Raw genomic sequence first — 22,962 nt, 5'->3', positions numbered from 1 at the left:
ATGTATTGTGAAGCGGCCGTGAGAATGCCAATTTCTTTAAACAATTCTCTAAGGGATGCTCTTGCTTTCATTTTATACAAGTATCTTATCGCACGTTTTTGCAAAATAAATATTGTTTCAAAATCTGCAGCTTTGCCCCATAGCATGATTCCATATGACATTAGGCTATGAAAGTAGCTAAAGTAGACTAAGCGAGCTGTTGAAATATCGGTTAATGACCGTATCCTTTTTATTGCAAAAGCCGCTGAGCTGAGCTTTCCTGCCAGAGTTTCTATATGGGGGCCCCACTGGAGTTTTGAATCCAGGGTAATTCCCAGAAATACAGTAGAGTCTACCAGATCGATTGCATTATTATTAAGTTCTATTTGAGTACTAACTGTTTTTACGTTAGGCAAAGAGAATTTTATACATTTTGTTTTCATTGCATTGAGTTGTAAATTATTTGTAGTGAACCAACTTAAAACTCTTGTTAGTGCATTATTTACATCGTCAAAGTTATTTTTACTTCTGTCGATATTAAAAATCAAAGATGTGTCATCAGCAAATAACACGATTTCGCAAGAGTCCTTAACAAAATATGGTAGATCATTAATGTATATAAGAAACAAGAATGGACCCAGAATGGACCCCTGCGGAACTCCCATTTTCACAGGTGACCCAGAAGACAAAACACCATTTATGTCAACTTTTTGAACTCTAAAGTTTAAATAGGATTGTATTAAATCCAAAGCCGAGTCCTTTACCCCATAATAGTGCAGTTTGCGAATTAGCGTTTGATGTTCTACGCAGTCAAAAGCTTTTGAGAGATCACAGAAGACCCCTAGTGCATTTTGAGAATTCTCCCAAGCCTCGAAGATATGTTTAAGTAGTGCAACCCCAGCATCGGTGGTGGAACGACCCTTGGTGAAACCATATTGTTCACTATGAAATAGTTTATTAGAGTCAAAGTGAATCATAAGTTGCTCCTGTATGATTTTTTCAAAAATCTTGCTCAGAGCGGGCAAGATAGAAATGGGTCTATAATTGCCAGGGTCGGTTTTGCTACCAGACTTAAATAATGGCATTAGTCTACTATGTTTCATGAGGTCGGGGAAGATTCCCTTCTCTATGCAATTATTGAATATTATCGCTAACTGTGGGGAAATTATATCAATAATGTATTTGACTATCTTGACAGAGATGCCCCAGATATCAGTTGTACTCTTTACGTTTAAAAGATTAAAAGTTTTAGTGATATCTAATGGAGTAATATGTTTAAAAGAGAAGTGCGAGTCACAGGGTGTCACGTGGGTTTTCAATATTTCTTCGGCCTCGGAGGGAGATGACTTTAAGTTGGCAGTTGTTGCTGAAGCTATATTACCAAAAAATTTGTCAAAAGCTTCCGCTACATCTTTATCTGCAGATATCAAATTATTGTGAACTTTGAGAGAAAAGTCATTATCTTTTGGTTTTAGTTTATCAGTCTCTCGGTTGATAACATTCCAAGTTTCTTTTATTTTATTACTGGCGTTCCCTATCTTGTCCCGAATATAAAAAGACTTAGCCATGAAGCAAACTTTCTTAAAAATTTTTGAATACTTTTTTACATGCTCAAGAAAAGATATACTATTATTATACTTTTTCATGCCATAAAGTTCATATAACGTATTTCGACTTTTGTATATTCCTTTGGTAGCCCAGTCACTAAACTTTGATTTGGTATTTGGTTTTAATGGCTTTACCGTAAAAACTTTGTCATGTTCGGTTTTAATACATTCGAAAAGGAAAGTATAAGTATAAGTAAGGAACTAGTATAAATAATTCCTAATAAAAGGCTATTTATTGCAAACAAATAATTTGAATTTGAATAGGTAAATAAAATTATCTCTTGGTAGAAGAGAAAAGAGACACGAGTTTCATACATTTCATACAAAAAAAATATGTTTAAATATCCGTTGTTTTTTTTTACTTTGCTTAGTTTGGGACTAGAAGCGTAGCGTAAAATGTTTAAGGATATTTATTTCATTTTAAAGGAGTAAGAATGGATTTAAGTAGAAAAAATATGTCATTTTCACTTCTTTTCAGTTATTTTACAACGTAAGAAAAACCAGATATTCTACAAAACGAATGTACATTTATTAGTCTAGGTCTTTTAGTTTCGACGTCATTGTTGAACAAGGATACCCCTTCCCAGTGGTTCCATAGCGCGGTTAACATGCGAAAATGCACTGATTCAAAGAATCCCTTAAAGTTTGATCACTACATGCCCGACACACTGAAAGTTTTTAGTTTCAATTCGTTTTTATTTGACTGTACTTTTGAAAAGGTGCGAGTTGACGAACAAAATAATAGGTAAAATCGGAATTTCCCAACTTGCGCCTGCTATCGAGTTTGACAGGTGCGAGATGACGAACAACCCCATGGCCACACCAATGGCCAATACATAGGAATTTTCTTTGAAATAATAAAATAAAAATTACAGTGCATGCAATTTAAAGGAGTTTTGAATGAACCCCCATATTATTGTACATAATTGCAACTTTATTCAAACTTTAAACTATTTCTGTTTACACAAATAAGTTGAAATTCTTTTATTATTTACCAACAGAGGAAGTATCCCCAGAGCTAGTACCAAGACGTCGGCCTCCGATGAGGCCCAAGTCCATCGACTCGAACTCCGACTCATTAATCGGACGCTTCAAATCAAAGAAACGTATGATCCTCATGGATTCTGACACTGAAAATTCTATAGTTATAGAACACGACAAAAACAGAAAAGTTAAATGTTTAAAAGACACACCGCTAAAAATTGATAGTGGTAAAAAAGTTGCTATTGCAAACAGTGATGACAATATGAGCGGGGATGATGAGAGTGATGAAGCTAGTACTGGGGACGATGAAGACAATGATGAGGACGAAAATGGCGATGATGATGATGATGATGACGGGCCTGACGAGGATCAGATGGTGATGTCGCGAGCGACGCGGATGAGTATCATGGGCATCGCACCGAGGAATGGTGACAGCGATGATGAATCTGACTTTATACAGTCTGATGATGTGAGTTTATGTAGAAAATATTTTATAGTTTTAATAATTTTCTTTCTCATTTGTGTTTAAAACTGTTTTATTATTATTATGTTTAAATTAAAAGGCGTTGTAGATGGCCGTGCGAGCTAGGGTTGCGATTTCGTCGCGCGATAAAAATATTCGTTTAATTGATCATTTAAAAGTGATTTCGTCGCGCGACGAAATCGCATCGTTTGGTCGTACGATCGGTTGTGAAATACGACGACACCATTTTTCATACTTATAATATGTATTTTTCATTATTATTTTAGAGCAAACCAAATTCCCGTGTTGGTTCCGCGTGCAGTTTCAACGATTTGCCTGACGTCAGTACGTGTATACGAAAATCTCAAAAAGCAGACCAAAAAGAAAATAAACCTGACGAAGAAGAAAATTGCTCCGATGCAGAGCAAGACACGTCTAGGCTCACTTGTTCCCCATTCACTAGTCCATTGAAGGATATCACCAACGATGGAAATAAGAATACAAACAGCCAAAACATTTCTATAATAGATTTGGATTTGAAAGAAAATGACTCTCAAGAACTGAAAAATAAGGTCCTAAGTAACTTGGTACAAGAGCATTCATACAACAAGAATGCTCCGGATGACGACGATGACGTCACTATCATTGATAGCAAGCCGGAAATTATAGCGCTGAGCAGCGATGACGAGGATGTAAGTAGCTTTTGATTTATACTTCTTTATTTTTCATAAGCGTCGTGTATAAACAGCCTTACAGCGTAAGTAAAGGTCTCCAGCGCGTGTTTTGCCCTACACAATCAACAAAACATTTTGTAGGCAATTTTGTTGAATGTTTACATGTTTTTGTTTATTGTGTAGGGCAAAACACATGCTGGAGACTCGGCTTAATTGCCAGTTTTCCACTCCTTTCTGTAAATGTACTGCCCATGTTTTATAAAGGATAATTTCTATACGACTGCCTACTAACAAACGAAAATCTAAAACTCTAATTTCATTGAAATTTTTTTTTTCTTAAAGGTAAGCTGTAAAGTTTTTTAATAATGAACAACTGAACTATGCCTTAAGTATTCAATCAGATTTTATAAAAAAAAATGAGGGTAGACAGTAAAAACAAAATAACGAACGAAAGAAATATCAGTGTCGTGTGGTTGACTGTGTATTTATCGAAATTTGATTAATTTGGTGTCGTTTTGTTTTATTAGTGTAAATGAAATTACTTATGTGCATAAAGTGAAGTTTAAATTAAAAATGCCGAGAGGTTCCCGGAGCCCGAAAGCCGACGTTTCGGTAAAACTGTTTGAATACATCCCCTGAAACTTTTGTTTTATCTCATGGTTATAATTATTTTCATTGGTATTTAAAAAATATAAGTTTTAATTGATAGGTATTATAACTAGCCTGTAAGCCTCCTAAATCGTATTTCCTTTCGAATTCAAAATATTTCAGATAGTGAATTTAAACGAGTTAGGTTTTCTTTCGTTAGAAAATCTGTTAAATACTATTAGGTAATATACAATATACAGGCAAATTCTTACGCATGTAAATCTATTTTTAATTTTTATATTTTGTAACTTCAGCCTGCTTTGTGCAGCAAAAAGTAATTGAAAACCTGCAAAAATTATAAAAATATGTTTAAAATGTATGTGATGTGTGTACTTTTTTGTGGTGTACTACCTAGGTAATAAATAAAATTGTGCATTTTAGACTTTTCGAACAGCCTTTTCAATTTTGTTCGAAAAAATCGTTAAACTTGCTTACATGTACAATTACAATTCGTGGCAGCCTGTAATTGAATCTTTGACATAATATACGTTAGGGTTTCCTCAATAAATACCGATAAACAACTCCAACCATCGCTCAGGTGACCACGGAAAAAAAGTCGCCGACCCTCAAAAAGTCGCCCAGCATCAAGAAGTCGCCCAAAGCGAAAGACGAAGACACCTCGAGCCAGAGCCGCAATGGGAACCCGTCTATCAAGCAGTTCCTGGCGCCGGCCAGCTATCCCAACCAGGTGGTGTACGTCAAGAAGCACGTGCGGGAAAACGAGCTCAGCAAGCTTAACAGCTTGAAGGAGGACCTGCACAACATTAGGGTAAGTTCGTTCGTTCGTTTCAGCCAAATGTCGTCCACTGCTGGACAAAGCCCTCCCCCCAAGTATTTCCATAACAACGACCATCATTTCTACGAGCTAGGGGTCAACATAATCATTTCAGCCACAGGACGTCCACTGCTGGACAAAGGCCTCCCCCAAGAATTTCCATAACGAGCGGTCCTGAGCTGCCCGTATCCAGGTTTTCCCGCGACCTTCACCAGATCGTCGGTTCAACTTTTGGGGGCCTGCCCACGCTACTTCTCTGGCCTGTGGTCGCCACTCGAGAACTTTTCTGCCCCAACGGCCATCATCTTTACGAGCTAGGGTATGCCATCATCATCATTTCAGCCACAGGACGTCCACTCTGAACATAAGTAGGCCTCCCCCAATGATTTCCATATTGACCGGTTGGTAGCGGCCTGCATCCAGCGCCTTCCTGCTACCCTTATGAGGTCGTCGGTCCACCTTGTGAGTGGACTTCCCATACTGCGATCTACGTAGATTCCATTCCAGAACCTTGCTGCCCAATCGGCCGTCAGTTTCAGTCGAATTTGGCCGATACTGCTCACGCTGACCGGACAGGTTTGGGAAATTGACCAATACCTATGTGAAAATGTTTTTTTTAATGTATTTAACTGTAAGATAATAAGCGTATATTCCCGTAGAATCTGCTGGAAAACATGGACGTCAGCACATTACCGGACGGTGGCGTCCGGCTCATAGAAAGATTGTCCGCGCTGGAGGGAGAAGTTCGCCGCCAGGGGGACAAGGTGGCCAATATGCTGGTCGAGCCAGGTTTGCAACTCATTAATCATCATCATCAGCTCATTTACCGGACGGCGGCGTCCGACTCATAGAAAGACTGTCTGCGCTGGAGGGAGAGGTTCACCGCCAGGGGGACAAGGTGGCCAATATGCTGGTCGAGCCAGGTTTGGGACTCATTTTTATTAATCATCATCATCATCGGGTCATTTAGTCTCCACTGCAGGAGTGCAGGAGCATAGAAATACTAACATGACTATCAAGCCAGATTCGTGTTTTTTTTATTAATCATCTTCATTATCAACCTTTTCGTTGAACTACCTTTCACGGACTCGTACATCTGGACCGTCCTCCGTCTTTCGTCTTACAAAAGTGATACATATTCTAAAGCTATCCCAAGTAGCATTTTACTCCATTTAAGAGTTCACATTTAGTTCCAATGTGTACTTAAAGCATTAGTACAGTTCACTCGTGATGTATAAGCTGTATTATTGCAATTAATTACACCTATACCTGTCTAAGGGACTTATAGGAGTGTAGACTAGTGTAGAGTTATACTTTTATACGATTGTTGGTGTTATAATACTCTAACAACTATCCTTTAGTCAGCCGTCTGACTAAGAGCATTATAGGAGGGTAAAACGTAGTAAGTAAGTAGTAAGTAAGTAGTAACGAGTAGGCCGTTAAACAGCGATTGCCGTATCTCTATACGGCAATCGCTGTTTAACGGCCTACTTGTACGATGTTATAGAGCTAGCATTTTAATAGAACACACGTGGTCATTTATAAAGCCAAAGGCTTATGTTATGTTTACTTGTTTTAGACTGTTATACAGCTAGTAGCTGTAGTAGGACTTGTTTGTGATAATTAAATAACCTTTTTTTACTATCTGTACAAAAGTGTTTCAATGGTTCGCATGTGCACTGTAGGCTGTTAAAAGGACTATATGTGTTGTCCATTAACATCAATAGCAGTTTATTTGTCCACAAGTACTACTCTTATTTGCTTTAAGCTGAACATGAATGTGAATGTGATATTCTATTACACTTTTCCCCAAGCCTGTTTTTAGTTGTTCATGGTGGTTCTGTACATGATGCAGAGGAAAATATTATGCCTGAACCTGAAAGTTCCCTTCAAAATATACAGATATCAGAGTGTGATGATTGCAGTTCTAGTGATAGTGAATACAATTTTGATTTGGACAATTATTTATTTAACCTTTCGCAAAAAAATAAGAACATGGGCTATTGAAAATCGTATTCCTCATTCCGCTTTGAATAAATTGTCAGGCATAATAAACGAATTTAAACCGGGAACACTACCGTCTGATGCTTTAGGTATTCATACTTGACTATTAGTAGCTGGGCTAGGCGATTTAACGGACATTAATAATTTTTATTGCGGATCTCTAAAATTTCAGTATTTGAAAGAATTAAAGATACACAATTGACCTGAACTAGGTACATCTTAAAGCTGTACATAAGTTCACATTAGAATAAATTTATAGACATTAGCGCTGTAGTGGTACAAATGTGGAACTTCATATAGATAACAGCATTCTAACAGAACACATGTGAACCTAATATACGCTCACCGCATTAAATCGGAGTTATAACAGTTCACATAGCCGTATTTCATTTCCACCATTTTGTTCTACATAACCTAAAATATTTACCAAATAAATCTCCAAAATTAATGCAGATTTATTACAAAATTCGCAGATAGAGCGATTGAGTTTTGGTTTCATGTTATAATTAATTACCGTAATATAATTATAATGCCAATACAATATCAAAAACTGAAAATTGTAGATTTTCTCTCAGCCAGATTTAAATATTTTAAAATGAATATCGCGTTTTTACAGAGGCGCGTAAATATTTTAGCTGTAAATATGTATACATTTCACGATAAAGTTGCATTCCCAATGGCATTAACATTATTAAGTATTTAAAACCCGTGTTATTATTTGCATAAATGATTATCCGCCCGAGTTGTTTCCCTCTTGGCACTCGCGTACAAATACCAAACTAATATTAAAATGTGGAAATAATTTAGGACACACGTGAACTTTATGTAGCATTGGAGTACTTTTGTCGGACTTTATAACTTTGAAAGCTGTGCATTTAGCCACTTGTTACTCTTTATTACACTCACGTACGTTGTATGGTTCACACTGCGTCCCATATAGTGCCGTAAGTCAGCCTTAAGTCCGATGTTACTACTTAAACTGCTATTATAATGCTATTATACTGCTAATGTACAGCCATAGTGAACTTAAGGCTGTCTAATTTGTGCCCAAACTGGTTCTATAAAAGCATTATAGCAAGCTATACAGCTCGTATACAGCTGACATACACAGCTTGTGGAGTACATGTGAACGACTAGTGAACTCTTAAATGGAGTAAAATGTTACTTGGGATGATTCTCAATCCTCATTCATTCCCTATGGAAGTTGGCTGAAGGAATGATTGGTCTATACCAATCATTTCAGCCGCCCTCATGAACTTTAATAGGTAGACATAGACAACGGAATCAACAATAGCACTCACTAATGAATTTGCTGTTTCAGACCAGCCTACGGCCGAGGAAATCGCTCGCGATGGGTTTGATAAAGGCCTATCGTGGGACGACATCCAGAAGGCTAGCAACGCCGTGCAACCGCGCATGTTCGGCAAACAGGGTGAGTGAGAGACTCCATTCTCGTTTTGTTTCTTACCACTAGAATAGTCCTTCCTTCTTGTTAGATTCTTTCTGTGTTATAAGAACGGGCTTTTGCCTCAACTTCATCCTTGTAAAAATAGTGTTTTTGTCAGTTTGTCCGCGGGTACCATTTTATATGACCTTCTTTGTATGAAAGATGTACAGAGGTAAAGCTGTATCTCTAGTTCCACCCACCCGAATGTGAAGAAACATGGCTTAGATGTCAAATTGCAAAAAGCTAGTGTAGGTACTCTAATGTACAGGATGTACTGTAATTTGGTCTTTTTCACTTTGATCATCTGGATTAGATCATCCAAGTGATCAAAGTGGACTCTAAGCGACACTTTGGTGTCCTTTGATCACCCATGGGTAAGATCACCTAGGTGATCAAAGTGGACTTCTTATCAATGGGTGATTAAAGGACACCAAAGTGTCGCCTGGACTCAACTTTGATCACCTAGGTGATCTAATCCAGGTGATCAAAGTCGAATTTGAGTATTATAACCACTACTTACGGTCGTACAGTGTTTTTATCCTAACACTTCGGATTGAACGCTAATTACGAGTATTTCCATGTAGGTATCCAGCCATGGCCGTCATTAGTCGGCCGTTTGGTGTAGTGGTTCAGAAACGGACTACTATGCCGAGAGGTCCCGGGTTCGATTCCCGGCTGGGCAGAAATTGAAATGTTGAATTTTAATTTCTGTGACGGGTCTGAGTGTTTTCTATGTATAATATGTATGTATTTACAAAAAAAAGTATTTAAGTATGTTTATATCTGTTGTCTAGTACCCGTATATAGCACAAGCTTTGCTTAGTTTGGGGCTAGCGGCGCAGTGTAAAATGTCCAAGGATATTTATTTATTATTTATTTATCCAGCCATGGCGACCCACATGGCGGAGCGTAACTTAATCCTGGACCGTCTGCGTATCTTACACGAGTCGCTGGCCACGCGGCCGCCGGAGCAGGCGCAGGCCTCCGCCCCCGCCGCGCTGCGCTCCAGCCTCATGCCGCACCAGCGCCACGCGCTCGCCTGGCTGCGCTGGCGGGAGACGCAGCGCCCCTACGGCGGGATCCTGGGTGAGTCCATCCTACACGAGGCGCTCCAGCCTCATGCCGCACCAGCGCCACGCGCTCGCCTGGCTGCGCTGGCGGGAGACGCAGCGCCCCTACGGCGGGATCCTGGGTGAGTCCATCCTACACGAGGCGCTCCAGCCTCATGCCGCACCAGCGCCACGCGCTCGCCTGGCTGCGCTGGCGGGAGACGCAGCGCCCCTACGGCGGGATCCTGGGTGAGTCCATCCTACACGAGGCGCTCCAGCCTCATGCCGCACCAGCGCCACGCGCTCGCCTGGCTGCGCTGGCGGGAGACGCAGCGCCCCTACGGCGGGATCCTGGGTGAGTCCATCCTACACGAGGCGCTCCAGCCTCATGCCGCACCAGCGCCACGCGCTCGCCTGGCTGCGCTGGCGGGAGACGCAGCGCCCCTACGGCGGGATCCTGGGTGAGTCCATCCTACACGAGGCGCTCCAGCCTCATGCCGCACCAGCGCCACGCGCTCGCCTGGCTGCGCTGGCGGGAGACGCAGCGCCCCTACGGCGGGATCCTGGGTGAGTCCATCCTACACGAGGCGCTCCAGCCTCATGCCGCACCAGCGCCACGCGCTCGCCTGGCTGCGCTGGCGGGAGACGCAGCGCCCCTACGGCGGGATCCTGGGTGAGTCCATCCTACACGAGGCGCTCCAGCCTCATGCCGCACCAGCGCCACGCGCTCGCCTGGCTGCGCTGGCGGGAGACGCAGCGCCCCTACGGCGGGATCCTGGGTGAGTCCATCCTACACGAGGCGCTCCAGCCTCATGCCGCACCAGCGCCACGCGCTCGCCTGGCTGCGCTGGCGGGAGACGCAGCGCCCCTACGGCGGGATCCTGGGTGAGTCCATCCTACACGAGGCGCTCCAGCCTCATGCCGCACCAGCGCCACGCGCTCGCCTGGCTGCGCTGGCGGGAGACGCAGCGCCCCTACGGCGGGATCCTGGGTGAGTCCATCCTACACGAGGCGCTCCAGCCTCATGCCGCACCAGCGCCACGCGCTCGCCTGGCTGCGCTGGCGGGAGACGCAGCGCCCCTACGGCGGGATCCTGGGTGAGTCCATCCTACACGAGGCGCTCCAGCCTCATGCCGCACCAGCGCCACGCGCTCGCCTGGCTGCGCTGGCGGGAGACGCAGCGCCCCTACGGCGGGATCCTGGGTGAGTCCATCCTACACGAGGCGCTCCAGCCTCATGCCGCACCAGCGCCACGCGCTCGCCTGGCTGCGCTGGCGGGAGACGCAGCGCCCCTACGGCGGGATCCTGGGTGAGTCCATCCTACACGAGGCGCTCCAGCCTCATGCCGCACCAGCGCCACGCGCTCGCCTGGCTGCGCTGGCGGGAGACGCAGCGCCCCTACGGCGGGATCCTGGGTGAGTCCATCCTACACGAGGCGCTCCAGCCTCATGCCGCACCAGCGCCACGCGCTCGCCTGGCTGCGCTGGCGGGAGACGCAGCGCCCCTACGGCGGGATCCTGGGTGAGTCCATCCTACACGAGGCGCTCCAGCCTCATGCCGCACCAGCGCCACGCGCTCGCCTGGCTGCGCTGGCGGGAGACGCAGCGCCCCTACGGCGGGATCCTGGGTGAGTCCATCCTACACGAGGCGCTCCAGCCTCATGCCGCACCAGCGCCACGCGCTCGCCTGGCTGCGCTGGCGGGAGACGCAGCGCCCCTACGGCGGGATCCTGGGTGAGTCCATCCTACACGAGGCGCTCCAGCCTCATGCCGCACCAGCGCCACGCGCTCGCCTGGCTGCGCTGGCGGGAGACGCAGCGCCCCTACGGCGGGATCCTGGGTGAGTCCATCCTACACGAGGCGCTCCAGCCTCATGCCGCACCAGCGCCACGCGCTCGCCTGGCTGCGCTGGCGGGAGACGCAGCGCCCCTACGGCGGGATCCTGGGTGAGTCCATCCTACACGAGGCGCTCCAGCCTCATGCCGCACCAGCGCCACGCGCTCGCCTGGCTGCGCTGGCGGGAGACGCAGCGCCCCTACGGCGGGATCCTGGGTGAGTCCATCCTACACGAGGCGATCCAGCCTCATGCCGCACCAGCGCCACGCGCTCGCCTGGCTGCGCTGGCGGGAGACGCAGCGCCCCTACGGCGGGATCCTGGGTGAGTCCATCCTACACGAGGCGCTCCAGCCTCATGCCGCACCAGCGCCACGCGCTCGCCTGGCTGCGCTGGCGGGAGACGCAGCGCCCCTACGGCGGGATCCTGGGTGAGTCCATCCTACACGAGGCGCTCCAGCCTCATGCCGCACCAGCGCCACGCGCTCGCCTGGCTGCGCTGGCGGGAGACGCAGCGCCCCTACGGCGGGATCCTGGGTGAGTCCATCCTACACGAGGCGCTCCAGCCTCATGCCGCACCAGCGCCACGCGCTCGCCTGGCTGCGCTGGCGGGAGACGCAGCGCCCCTACGGCGGGATCCTGGGTGAGTCCATCCTACACGAGGCGCTGGCCACGCGGCCGCCGGAGCTGTGAGTCGCATCGTAAGACCAGGAAGAGAAGCCAGCTACCCCCACCCCTCTCCTCCCAGAAACATTACGCTTTTATTGCATCAGGAGGCCTAGGATGAACCTAAGGGGGATACCTCACGCGCTCGCCTGTCTGCGCTGGCGGGAGACGCAGCGCCCCTACGGTGGGATCCTGGGTGAGACGCATAACAAGACCAGGAAGAGAAGCCAGCTACCAGCACACCCCAGAAACAATACGCCTTTACTGCATCAAGAGTAGGCCATGAATGACCGAAAAAAGGGGGATACTTCACGCCCTCGCCTGGCTGCGCTGGCAGGAGTCGCATCATAAAAGGTTTTCAACCCAAGAGGGGTAGAAAAAGCCTGCTACCCCCTCCTCCAGAAATTCCGTCTCTACTGCATCAGGAGGGGGCCATAGATGAACCTCATGCGCTCGCCTGGCTGCGCTGACGGAAGACGCAGCGCCCCTACGGCGGAATCCTGGGTGAGTCGCATCATAACAAGACAACTTGGAGCGCAAGTGTGTTTTTGTTCCCCAGTCGACGAAGCACATAATGTCGTGCCCTGCGTGCCCAAGCAACTGCACGCAGGAAGATTTAATGAAGGCTACTGACAACGCCGTTCTTGTGGCGGAGTTTTGGGCTGACGCTGTGTAGGTTTGTTTTCGACACGACAAGAAGAAGACAATGGGTAAACCCACTCAATAGCTGAGGTGGCAATGGGCAGGACACATAGTATGCAGAACTAAAGGCCGATGGGACAGCAAGATTCTGAAGTGGATGCCACGTACCGGAAAGCACAGCGTAGGACCACCCACATGGTGGACCGACGACCTCATAAAGGTAGCAGGAAAGCGCTGGATGCAGGCCAATACCAACCGGTCATTATGGAAATATGACCTATGTTCAGCGGGGTCGTCCTATGGCTGAAATAATGATGATGAATCGTCGGGGGGCGGAAAAGCCTGCTCCCCTAAAAAATATGCCTCTACTGCATCTGTAGGGGGCCCTGGATGAACCTAAGGGAGAAGGGGAGGATAACTGTTTGCCCTTCATCTCCTGAAAATTGTCCGCCTCTTTATCACCTATCACAATTTTCTTCCCCAAATAAGCATGGCAGTCTAATCTAAAAAGATCGCTCTCGACCAGAGCCAGTCCAGAATGCCCCTCTGGCCTAAAAAGTACTGTGGTGCGTAGTTACAGGCAAATATGACACATAAGCATACATAACAAAGTACATTTTTGTCTACAGCCGATGACATGGGTCTGGGCAAGACAATCACGATGATCTCGCTGATCCTCACCGACAAGGAGGCGAACATCGATGACGACGACGACGACGAGGAAGAAAGGGGAAAAAACAAAAGTAAGTCGCTTTGACATAGCTGAGAATTTTTCCACTATTTTTAGGAATTCTGTCTATTTGTAACGTTTTTATTTCATAAATTTTGGTGTATTTTTGTACCTTACGAAATGTCTCAAGTAGATACCTTTTTGTCGCAAAAAATACCGTTCAGAGATGTGATGTAAAATTTATAAATTAATGCAACCACCGTTGAGTGAGCGAGTTGGAAGACTCAAAAATGAGAGCGCCAAAGTTGAGCGAGTTTTCTGTGGACAGACATCATACGAGATCACTCGCTCACTGATTCTATTCTTTTTCCGTTTACTCTTTACTGCTCAAACTCATCTAGAGAGCCTTGCCCTGCGTGCCCTGCAAACGCAGACACTCAAACGCAAAAACAACTGCACGCAGGAAGATTTAATGAAGGCTATACTGACAACGCCATTCTTGTGGCGGAGTTTTGGGCTGACGCTGTGTAGGTTTGTTGTCGACACAACAAGAAGAGAAAACTCTCATCTAAAACTGTCGTGGTGGAAAGCAAAACTATCTTACAATACCCGGCAATAAATATTGCACATCGACCTTTAAAAAGAGACAATCGGCTAATTTCGGTTTCGTAGAGCGTTATCACTGTCGCAGTTGAACAACGACTGACAATGACGTTTTGTCAAAGTGTAAACAAACTTTATTTTAAATGAGTGCAATTGATTTTGTGAATGAAATTGCTAAAAACTTTTTATAGTCGTGAAAGAAAAGTGGTTCACAATGTGTTAAAGTATTTGTCGAAGAGAAATACTAAGGCTTGATTTCCTCCTACGCTGACGTCGGTCGCGTACATCGGTCGAGCGTACGAATAAACACAATGTTCTATGAAGCACCGCACTGCAACGCTGTCGTCAGCGGCAGATAATTTAGTACTGACGACGACAGCGTTGCAGTCAGCGTAGGAGGAAATCAAGCCTAAGGGTTCGGACAATATTTTCATTGAATAATGTTTTGTCAATGACGTTTTGTCAAGTCAATAGGTAGTGTGCGACAGAGATAACGCTCTACGAGCCGAAATTAACTGATTCTCTTTCCAAATGTCGATGTGCAATATTTAATGCCGGGTACTGTACTCAGTTTTGATCATTCCTCTTCTGCCATTTAAGGATGAACTCCCTAATGCTATGTCGACACTTGCCTCCGACAGTGACGCGCGGCGGCACTTTAGTAGTGTGCCCGGCGTCTCTCATGCAGCAGTGGGCGGGTGAAGTGACGTCACACTGCACGCCGCATGCGTTGTCGGTGTGCTTACATCACGGAGCCGCCCGCGCTGCCCAGCCGCACCGTCTGGCTTCTAGCGACCTCGTCGTCACCACGTATAATATCCTGCAGCGAGACGCCGAGAAGGTAGGTAATCTTGACTCCATTGCTACATAGCGATGGTGTAGCAGAGAGTATGCGAGATGACGTCACAGCGCAAGACGCGCAGCCGCACCGCCTGGCTGCCAGCGACCTCGTCGTCACTCGTATAATATCCTGCAGCGAGACGCCGAGAAGGTACCTATGTAATCTTGACTCCATTGCTACATAGTGATGGTGTAGCAGAGAGCATGTGAGATGACGTCACAGCGCAAGACGCCCAGCCGCACCGCCTGGCTGCTAGCGATCTTGTCGTCACCACTTATAATATCCTGCAGCGAGATGCCGAGAAGGTAGGTAATCTTGACTCCATTGCCATAGTGACGTAACGATGCAGCAGTAAGCGAGTGAGATGACGTCACACTGCGAGACGCGGAGCCGCCACCGCCTGGCTGCTAGCTACCTCGTCGTCACCACGTATAATATCCTACAGCGAGACGCCGAGAAGGTATGTTAGCTTCCGTTGCCATAGTGACATGACGATGCAGCTTTAAGCGGGTGTGATGACGTCACACTACGCGTCGCGCGAGGTATCGCCTGGCCGCCAGCGACCTCATCGTCACCACTTATAACACCCTGCAGCGAGACGCAGAGAAGGAATCTTGACTCGACTGCCATAGTGACGTAACGATGCAGCAGTAAGCGAGTGAGATGACGTCACAGCGCAAGACGCGCAGCCGCACCGTCTGGCTGCTAGCGACCTCGTCGTCACCACGTATAACATCCTGCAGCGAGACGCTGAGAAGGTAGGTAATCTTGACTCCATTGCTACATAGTGATGGTGTAGCAGAGAGTATGCGAGATGACGTCACAGCGCAAGACGCGCAGCCGCTCCGTCTGGCAGCTAGGGATTTCGTCGTCACTACGTATAATATCCTGCAGCGGGACGCTGAGAAGGTAGGTAATCTTGACCCCATTGCTACATAGTGATGGTGTAGCAGAGAGCATGTGAGATGACGTCACACTGCGAGACGCGGAGCCGCACCGCCTGGCTGCTAGCGACCTCGTCGTCACCACGTATAATATCCTGCAGCGGGATGCCGAGAAGGTACCTATGTAATCTTGACTCCATTGCTACATAGTGATGGTGTAGCAGACAGTATGCGAGATGACGTCACAGCGCAAGACGCACAGCCGCACTGCCTGGCTGCCAGCGACCTCGTCGTCACTCGTATAATATCCTGCAGAGAGACGCCGAGAAGGTAGGTAATCTTGACTCCATTGCTACATAGTGATGGTGTAGCAGAGAGTATGCGAGATGACGTCACAGCGCAAGACGCGCAGTCGCACCGCCTGGCTGCCAGCGACCTCGTCGTCACCACGTATAACATCCTGCAGCGAGACGCTGAGAAGGTAGGTAATCTTGACTCCATTGCTACATAGTGATGGTGTAGCAGAGAGTATGCGAGATGACGTCACAGCGCAAGATGCGCAGCCGCCACCGCCTGGCTGCTAGCTACCTCGTCGTCACCACGTATAACATCCTGCAGCGAGACGCCGAGAAGGTAGGTAATCTTGACTCCATTGCTACATAGCGATGGTGTGGCAGAGAGCATGTGAGATGACGTCACAGCGCAAGACGCCCAGCCGCACCGCCTAGCTGCTAGCGACCTCGTCGTCACCACGTATAATATCCTGCAGCGAGACGCTGAGAAGGTAGATAATCTTGACTCCATTGCTACATAGTGATGGTGTAGCAGAGAGTATGCGAGATGACGTCACAGCGCAAGACGCACAGCCGCACCGCCTGGCTGCTAGCGACCTCGTCGTCACCACGTATAATATCCTGCAGCGAGACGCCGAGAAGGTATGTTAGCTTCCGTTGCCATTGTAGTGTATGACACACCTCTAATGCAAGGCATATACTTATAAGTTAGCTGTAAGTCATTTTAAGGCAGTATTAAACCGATCGTCGACGAATTAACATCTTTTTATTCCATCTCCTTGGTCCCCACATTACATGGCGACCCTGCCAGTGCTGCCTTAGGGCAGTGCTGTGCACATAATAAATAATAAAATGTGAATTTCGTGTACAAGTGACAAACTAAATTCGGACAATTAATTGAAATGCTGCGATAAATACTACAATAAAGTGCGTTGGAGGAGACATTTTGATGGCAGCCGGGCGATGATGGTGCTCAAGGTTTTTGAAAATGAAGCAAAATGAACTAATGGAATAATGGCGAGTTATGCTGGGTGCCGGGCGATGGTAGGAGTCCGATGTCGATGATGTTTGTTGCTGGGCGCTGGGTGTTGTTGGAGCCGTGACGATTGTGGTTCCCGCCGGGAGTGTCATGCGTGTCAATGGATAAGGAGAAGACGCAGTTTCGAAAAAATGGAGAAGACACGGCAACCCCATTGTATACCTACTTTTTTTTTCTTTTTCCCTTTATGGAATTTTATTAATTTAACTTTTACGTGGCCACGCTAAGTTACCTAGTATGTACGCTAGATTATTATATCACGGTAAATGAGAATGGACGGATCAATTCTATTTTCATTATTATGCTATAATTATTACTTAAATTTTGGTAAATACAAACAACGTAATTTTTTTTTTTTTTTGCTTCACTGGAATTAACTAATTTTATCAACATAGATTGCTGCTCAACGACAGTAAAATTACTCAAATTTTATTTTAAAGGTAAGTGATATGATTAATTATTCATTCCATTACTCCATTAATCCTATAAATAACTTTACATACTGTGATTATTGCATTTTGAAGTAGCTCTACACGTCAGGAATAGCGATAGGTTAAAATTGCTGATTGGATGAAACGTTATTTTTAGATGCCTGTACGAATATTATGATGTTTTAAACAAAGTTCTAGATTTTTTACTTCTTTAAAAATAATTATTTTGGCAAAGTAATTACATTACACCATAGTGACATGACGATGCAGCATTAAGTGGGTGAGATGACGTCACACTGCGAGACGCGCAGCCGCTCCGTCTGGCTGCTAGCGACCTTGTCGTCACCACGTATAATATCCTGCAGCGAGACGCCGAGAAGGTATGTTTAAGCGGGTGTGATGACGTCACACTACGCGCCGCGCGAGGTATCGCCTGGCCGCCAGCGACCTCATCGTCACCACTTTTAACACCCTGCAGCGAGACGCAGAGAAGGAATCTTGACTCGACTGCCATAGTGATGTAACGATGCAGCAGTAAGCGAGTGAGATGACGTCACAGCGCAAGACGCACAGCCGCACCGCCTGGCTGCTAGCGACCTCGTCGTCACCACTTATAATATCCTGCAGCGAGATGCCGAGAAGGTATGTTAACTTCCGTTGCCATAGTGACATGACGATGCAACATTTAGCGGGTGAGATGACGTCACACTGCGAGCTGCCCAGCCGCACCGTCTGGCTGCTAGCGACCTCGTCGTCACCACGTATAATATCCTGCAGCGAGATGCCGAGAAGGTACCTATGTAATCTTGACTCCATTGCTACATAGCGATGGTGTGGCAGAGAGCATGCGAGATGACGTCACAGCGCAAGACGCGCAGCCGCACCGCCTATCTGTCAGTGACCTCGTCGTCACTACATATAACATCCTGCAGCGAGACTCAGAGAAGGTACCTATGTAATCTTGACTCCATTGCTACATAGCGATGGTGTGGCAGAGAGCATGCGAGATGACGTCACAGCGCAAGACGCGCAGCCGCACCGCCTATCTGTCAGTGACCTCGTCGTCACTACATATAACATCCTGCAGCGAGACTCAGAGAAGGTACCTATGTAATCTTGACTCCATTGCTACATAGTGATGGTGTAGCAGAGAGCATGTGAGATGACGTCACAGCGCAAGACGCACAGCCGCACCGCCTGGCTGCTAGCGACCTCGTCGTCACCACGTATAATATCCTGCAGCGAGACGCAGAGAAGGTACCTATGTGATCTTGACTCCATTGCTACATATTGATGGTGTAGCAGACAGTATGCGAGATGACGTCACAGCGCAAGACGCGCAGCCGCACCGCCTGGCTGCTAGCTACCTCGTCGTCACCACGTATAATATCCTGCAGCGAGACGCCGAGAAGGTAGGTAATCTTGACTCCATTGCTACATAGCGATGGTGTGGCAGAGAGCATGTGAGATGACGTCACATGTCATAGTCCATGCATTTTTATTCTGAACAACTTGTTACCTACGCAAATCTCTCAATTTATCTCCTCCCCCATTCTAGCGTCTTTCTAAGGCGCTGACGAAGCCGAGCACAGGTTGGCGCAGTAAAGGAGTTGCCTTACTTGTCCAAAAAAACGTTGCGTTGGCGGCGTTGGCGCCGCGTAAACGCTGCGCAGGCGCTAGCAAGACGACGACCCTCGAAAGACACTAGACACTAGTGTTGTGGGGAGTGCCTTAACCTTAAATATGGCGCCCGCGATATAAGACTTAAATCTACAATTTTCGCAGAATGGAGTTCTGATGCGTGTACGCTGGCGGCGCGTGATCCTAGACGAGGCGCACATCGTGCGTAACCACAAGGCCGCCACGTCTCTGGCCGTCAGCGCGCTGCCCGGCCGCCGCCGCTGGTGCCTCACGGGCACCCCCGTGCAGAACAAGGACCTGGACCTCTTCGCGCTCATGAAGTTCCTGCGCGTCACGCCCTTCGACGACCTCGCCGTGAGTACCGCAGGCCGCGTGACGTCACGCTGCCCGGCCGCCGCCGCTGGTGCCTCACGGGCACCCCCGTGCAGAACAAGGACCTGGACCTCTTCGCGCTCATGAAGTTCCTGCGCGTCACGCCCTTCGACGACCTCGCCGTGAGTACCGCAGGCCGCGTGACGTCACGCTGCCCGGCCGCCGCCGCTGGTGCCTCACGGGCACCCCCGTGCAGAACAAGGACCTGGACCTCTTCGCGCTCATGAAGTTCCTGCGCGTCACGCCCTTCGACGACCTCGCCGTGAGTACCGCAGGCCGCGTGACGTCACGCTGCCCGGCCGCCGCCGCTGGTGCCTCACGGGCACCCCCGTGCAGAACAAGGACCTCGACCTTTTGAAAAAGAAGGCTGTCGTATGATGAAGCGACAAGCGAGTTTCCCCATGAGATGCCATCTTGAAGATTCTGGTAACACTGTGATCTGCTCCAGTAAAACTTGATAGATTTCATGCTATACTTCGGAAGAGAGCAGCCGTGTGATGCTAAGCCGTGTTCGTGGGGGGTGCAATGACGTTCTAAGCGTTATAGCTGGTTGAATAGCTGCCCCCATTTGTGATATTGTTATTAGTGTTTCTGAAATAAATATGTGAATAAAATTAAATTCTTCCCCCAGATGTGGAAAAAATGGATCGACAACAAAAGCCAAGGCGGGCAGGAGCGTCTCAGCACGATTATGCGCTGCATCCTGCTGCGACGCACCAAGCAACAGCTGCAGGACGCCGGCCAGCTGGCCTGCCTGCCGCCGCGCTCCGCCCACCAGCGGCCCGTCACGCTCGCGCCGCAGGAGATGCAGGTCTACCAGAAGGTAGGCAGGACACGCAGGACTACCAGGAGACAGGCAGCAGGGCAGGACTACCAGGAGGTAGGCAGGACACGCAGGACTACCAGGAGACAGGCAGCAGGGCAGGACTACCAGGAGACAGGCAGGACACGCAGGACTACCAGGAGACAGGCAGCAGGGCAGGACTACCAGGAGGTAGGCAGGACACGCAGGACTACCAGGAGACAGGCAGCAGGGCAGGACTACCAGAAGGTAGGCAGGACACGCAGGACTACCAGGAGACAGGCAGCAGGGCAGGACTACCAGAAGGTAGGCAGGACACGCAGGACTACCAGGAGACAGGCAGCAGGGCAGGTCTACCAGAAGGTAGGCAGGACACGCAGGACTACCAGGAGACAGGCAGCAGGGCAGGACTACCAGAAGGTAGGCAGGACACGCAGGACTACCAGGAGACAGGCAGCAGGGCAGGACTACCAGAAGGTAGGCAGGACACGCAGGACTACCAGGAGACAGGCAGCAGGGCAGGACTACCAGAAGGTAGGCAGGACACGCAGGACTACCAGGAGACAGGCAGCAGGGCAGGACTACCAGAAGGTAGGCAGAACACGCAGGACTACCAGGAGACAGGCAGCAGGGCAGGACTACCAGAAGGTAGGCAGGACACGCAGGACTACCAGGAGACAGGCAGCAGGGCAGGACTACCAGGAGGTAGGCAGGACACGCAGGACTACCAGGAGACAGGCAGCAGGGCAGGACTACCAGAAGGTAGGCAGGACACGCAGGACTACCAGGAGACAGGCAGCAGGGCAGGACTACCAGAAGGTAGGCAGGACACGCAGGACTACCAGGAGACAGGCAGCAGGGCAGGACTACCAGGAGGTAGGCAGGACACGCAGGACTACCAGGAGACAGGCAGCAGGGCAGGACTACCAGGAGGTAGGCAGGACACGCAGGACTACCAGAAGGTAGGCAGAACACGCAGGACTACCAGGAGACAGGCAGGACACGCAGGACTACCAGGAGACAGGCAGCAGGGCAGGACTACCAGGAGGTAGGCAGGACACGCAGGACTACCAGGAGACAGGCAGCAGGGCAGGACTACCAGAAGGTAGGCAGGACACGCAGGACTACCAGGAGACAGGCAGCAGGGCAGGACTACCAGGAGGTAGGCAGGACACGCAGGACTACCAGGAGACAGGCAGCAGGGCAGGACTACCAGAAGGTAGGCAGGACACGCAGGACTACCAGGAGACAGGCAGCAGGGCAGGACTACCAGGAGGTAGGCAGGACACGCAGGACTACCAGGAGACAGGCAGCAGGGCAGGACTACCAGGAGGTAGGCAGGACACGCAGGACTACCAGGAGACAGGCAGCAGGGCAGGACTACCAGAAGGTAGGCAGGACACGCAGGACTACCAGGAGACAGGCAGCAGGGCAGGACTACCAGGAGACAGGCAGCAGGGCAGGACTACCAGAAGGTAGGCAGGACACGCAGGACTACCAGGAGACAGGCAGCAGGGCAGAACTACCAGGAGGTAGGCAGGACACGCAGGACTACCAGGAGACAGGCAGCAGGGCAGGACTACCAGAAGGTAGGCAGGACACGCAGGACTACCAGGAGACAGGCAGCAGGGCAGGACTACCAGAAGGTAGGCAGGACACGCAGGACTACCAGGAGACAGGCAGCAGGGCAGGACTACCAGGAGGCAGGCAGGACACGCAGGACTACCAGGAGACAGGCAGCAGGGCAGGACTACCAGGAGGTAGGCAGGACACGCAGGACTACCAGGAGACAGGCAGCAGGGCAGGACTACCAGGAGGTAGGCAGGACACGCAGGACTACCAGGAGACAGGCAGCAGGGCAGGACTACCAGGAGGTAGGCAGGACACGCAGGACTACCAGGAGACAGGCAGCAGGGCAGGACTACCAGGAGGTAGGCAGGACACGCAGGACTACCAGGAGACAGGCAGCAGGGCAGGACGCCGGCCAGCTGGCCTGCCTGCCGCCGCGCTCCGCCCACCAGCGGCCCGTCACGCTCGCGCCGCAGGAGATGAAGGTCTACCAGAAGGTAGGCAGGACACGCAGGACTACCAGGAGACAGGCAGCAGGGCAGGACTACCAGGAGGTAGGCAGGACACGCAGGACTACCAGGAGACAGGCAGCAGGGCAGGACTACCAGAAGGTAGGCAGGACACGCAGGACTACCAGGAGACAGGCAGCAGGGCAGGACTACCAGGAGACAGGCAGCAGGGCAGGACTACCAGGAGGTAGGCAGGACACGCAGGACTACCAGGAGACAGGCAGCAGGGCAGGACTACCAGGAGGTAGGCAGGACACGCAGGACTACCAGGAGACAGGCAGCAGGGCAGGACTACCAGAAGGTAGGCAGGACACGCAGGACTACCAGGAGACAGGCAGCAGGGCAGGACTACCAGGAGACAGGCAGCAGGGCAGGACTACCAGGAGGTAGGCAGGACACGCAGGACTACCAGGAGACAGGCAGCAGGGCAGGACTACCAGGAGGTAGGCAGGACACGCAGGACTACCAGGAGACAGGCAGCAGGGCAGGACTACCAGGAGGTAGGCAGGACACGCAGGACTACCAGGAGACAGGCAGC

General features: G+C 49.2%; 1 protein-coding gene across 1 annotated transcript in view; it reads left to right on the top strand.

The window, feature by feature from the left end:
- The window catches only part of LOC135080842 (uncharacterized), a 67,211-nt gene that overhangs the window by 5,629 nt on the left and 38,620 nt on the right, over nucleotides 1-22,962 (top strand). The window contains exons 4-21 of the mRNA XM_063975566.1: nucleotides 2,588-3,039; nucleotides 3,321-3,725; nucleotides 4,894-5,124; nucleotides 5,790-5,919; nucleotides 9,467-9,761; nucleotides 9,803-9,985; nucleotides 10,112-10,303; nucleotides 10,430-10,621; nucleotides 10,748-10,939; nucleotides 11,066-11,257; nucleotides 11,384-11,575; nucleotides 11,702-11,893; nucleotides 11,939-12,151; nucleotides 12,236-12,324; nucleotides 13,400-13,513; nucleotides 14,685-14,884; nucleotides 19,317-19,526; nucleotides 20,176-20,367. Of these exons, the coding sequence (XP_063831636.1) occupies nucleotides 2,588-3,039; nucleotides 3,321-3,725; nucleotides 4,894-5,124; nucleotides 5,790-5,919; nucleotides 9,467-9,761; nucleotides 9,803-9,985; nucleotides 10,112-10,303; nucleotides 10,430-10,621; nucleotides 10,748-10,939; nucleotides 11,066-11,257; nucleotides 11,384-11,575; nucleotides 11,702-11,893; nucleotides 11,939-12,151; nucleotides 12,236-12,324; nucleotides 13,400-13,513; nucleotides 14,685-14,884; nucleotides 19,317-19,526; nucleotides 20,176-20,367 (3,866 nt within the window). The remainder of the gene's footprint in view (nucleotides 1-2,587; nucleotides 3,040-3,320; nucleotides 3,726-4,893; nucleotides 5,125-5,789; nucleotides 5,920-9,466; nucleotides 9,762-9,802; nucleotides 9,986-10,111; nucleotides 10,304-10,429; nucleotides 10,622-10,747; nucleotides 10,940-11,065; nucleotides 11,258-11,383; nucleotides 11,576-11,701; nucleotides 11,894-11,938; nucleotides 12,152-12,235; nucleotides 12,325-13,399; nucleotides 13,514-14,684; nucleotides 14,885-19,316; nucleotides 19,527-20,175; nucleotides 20,368-22,962) is intronic.

Source organism: Ostrinia nubilalis, chromosome 18 (assembly GCF_963855985.1).
Source record: "Ostrinia nubilalis chromosome 18, ilOstNubi1.1, whole genome shotgun sequence".
NCBI lineage: Eukaryota > Metazoa > Arthropoda > Insecta > Lepidoptera > Crambidae > Ostrinia > Ostrinia nubilalis.
Note: the sequence above shows the minus strand (reverse complement) of the source record. Positions and strands in the feature narration are given on the sequence as shown.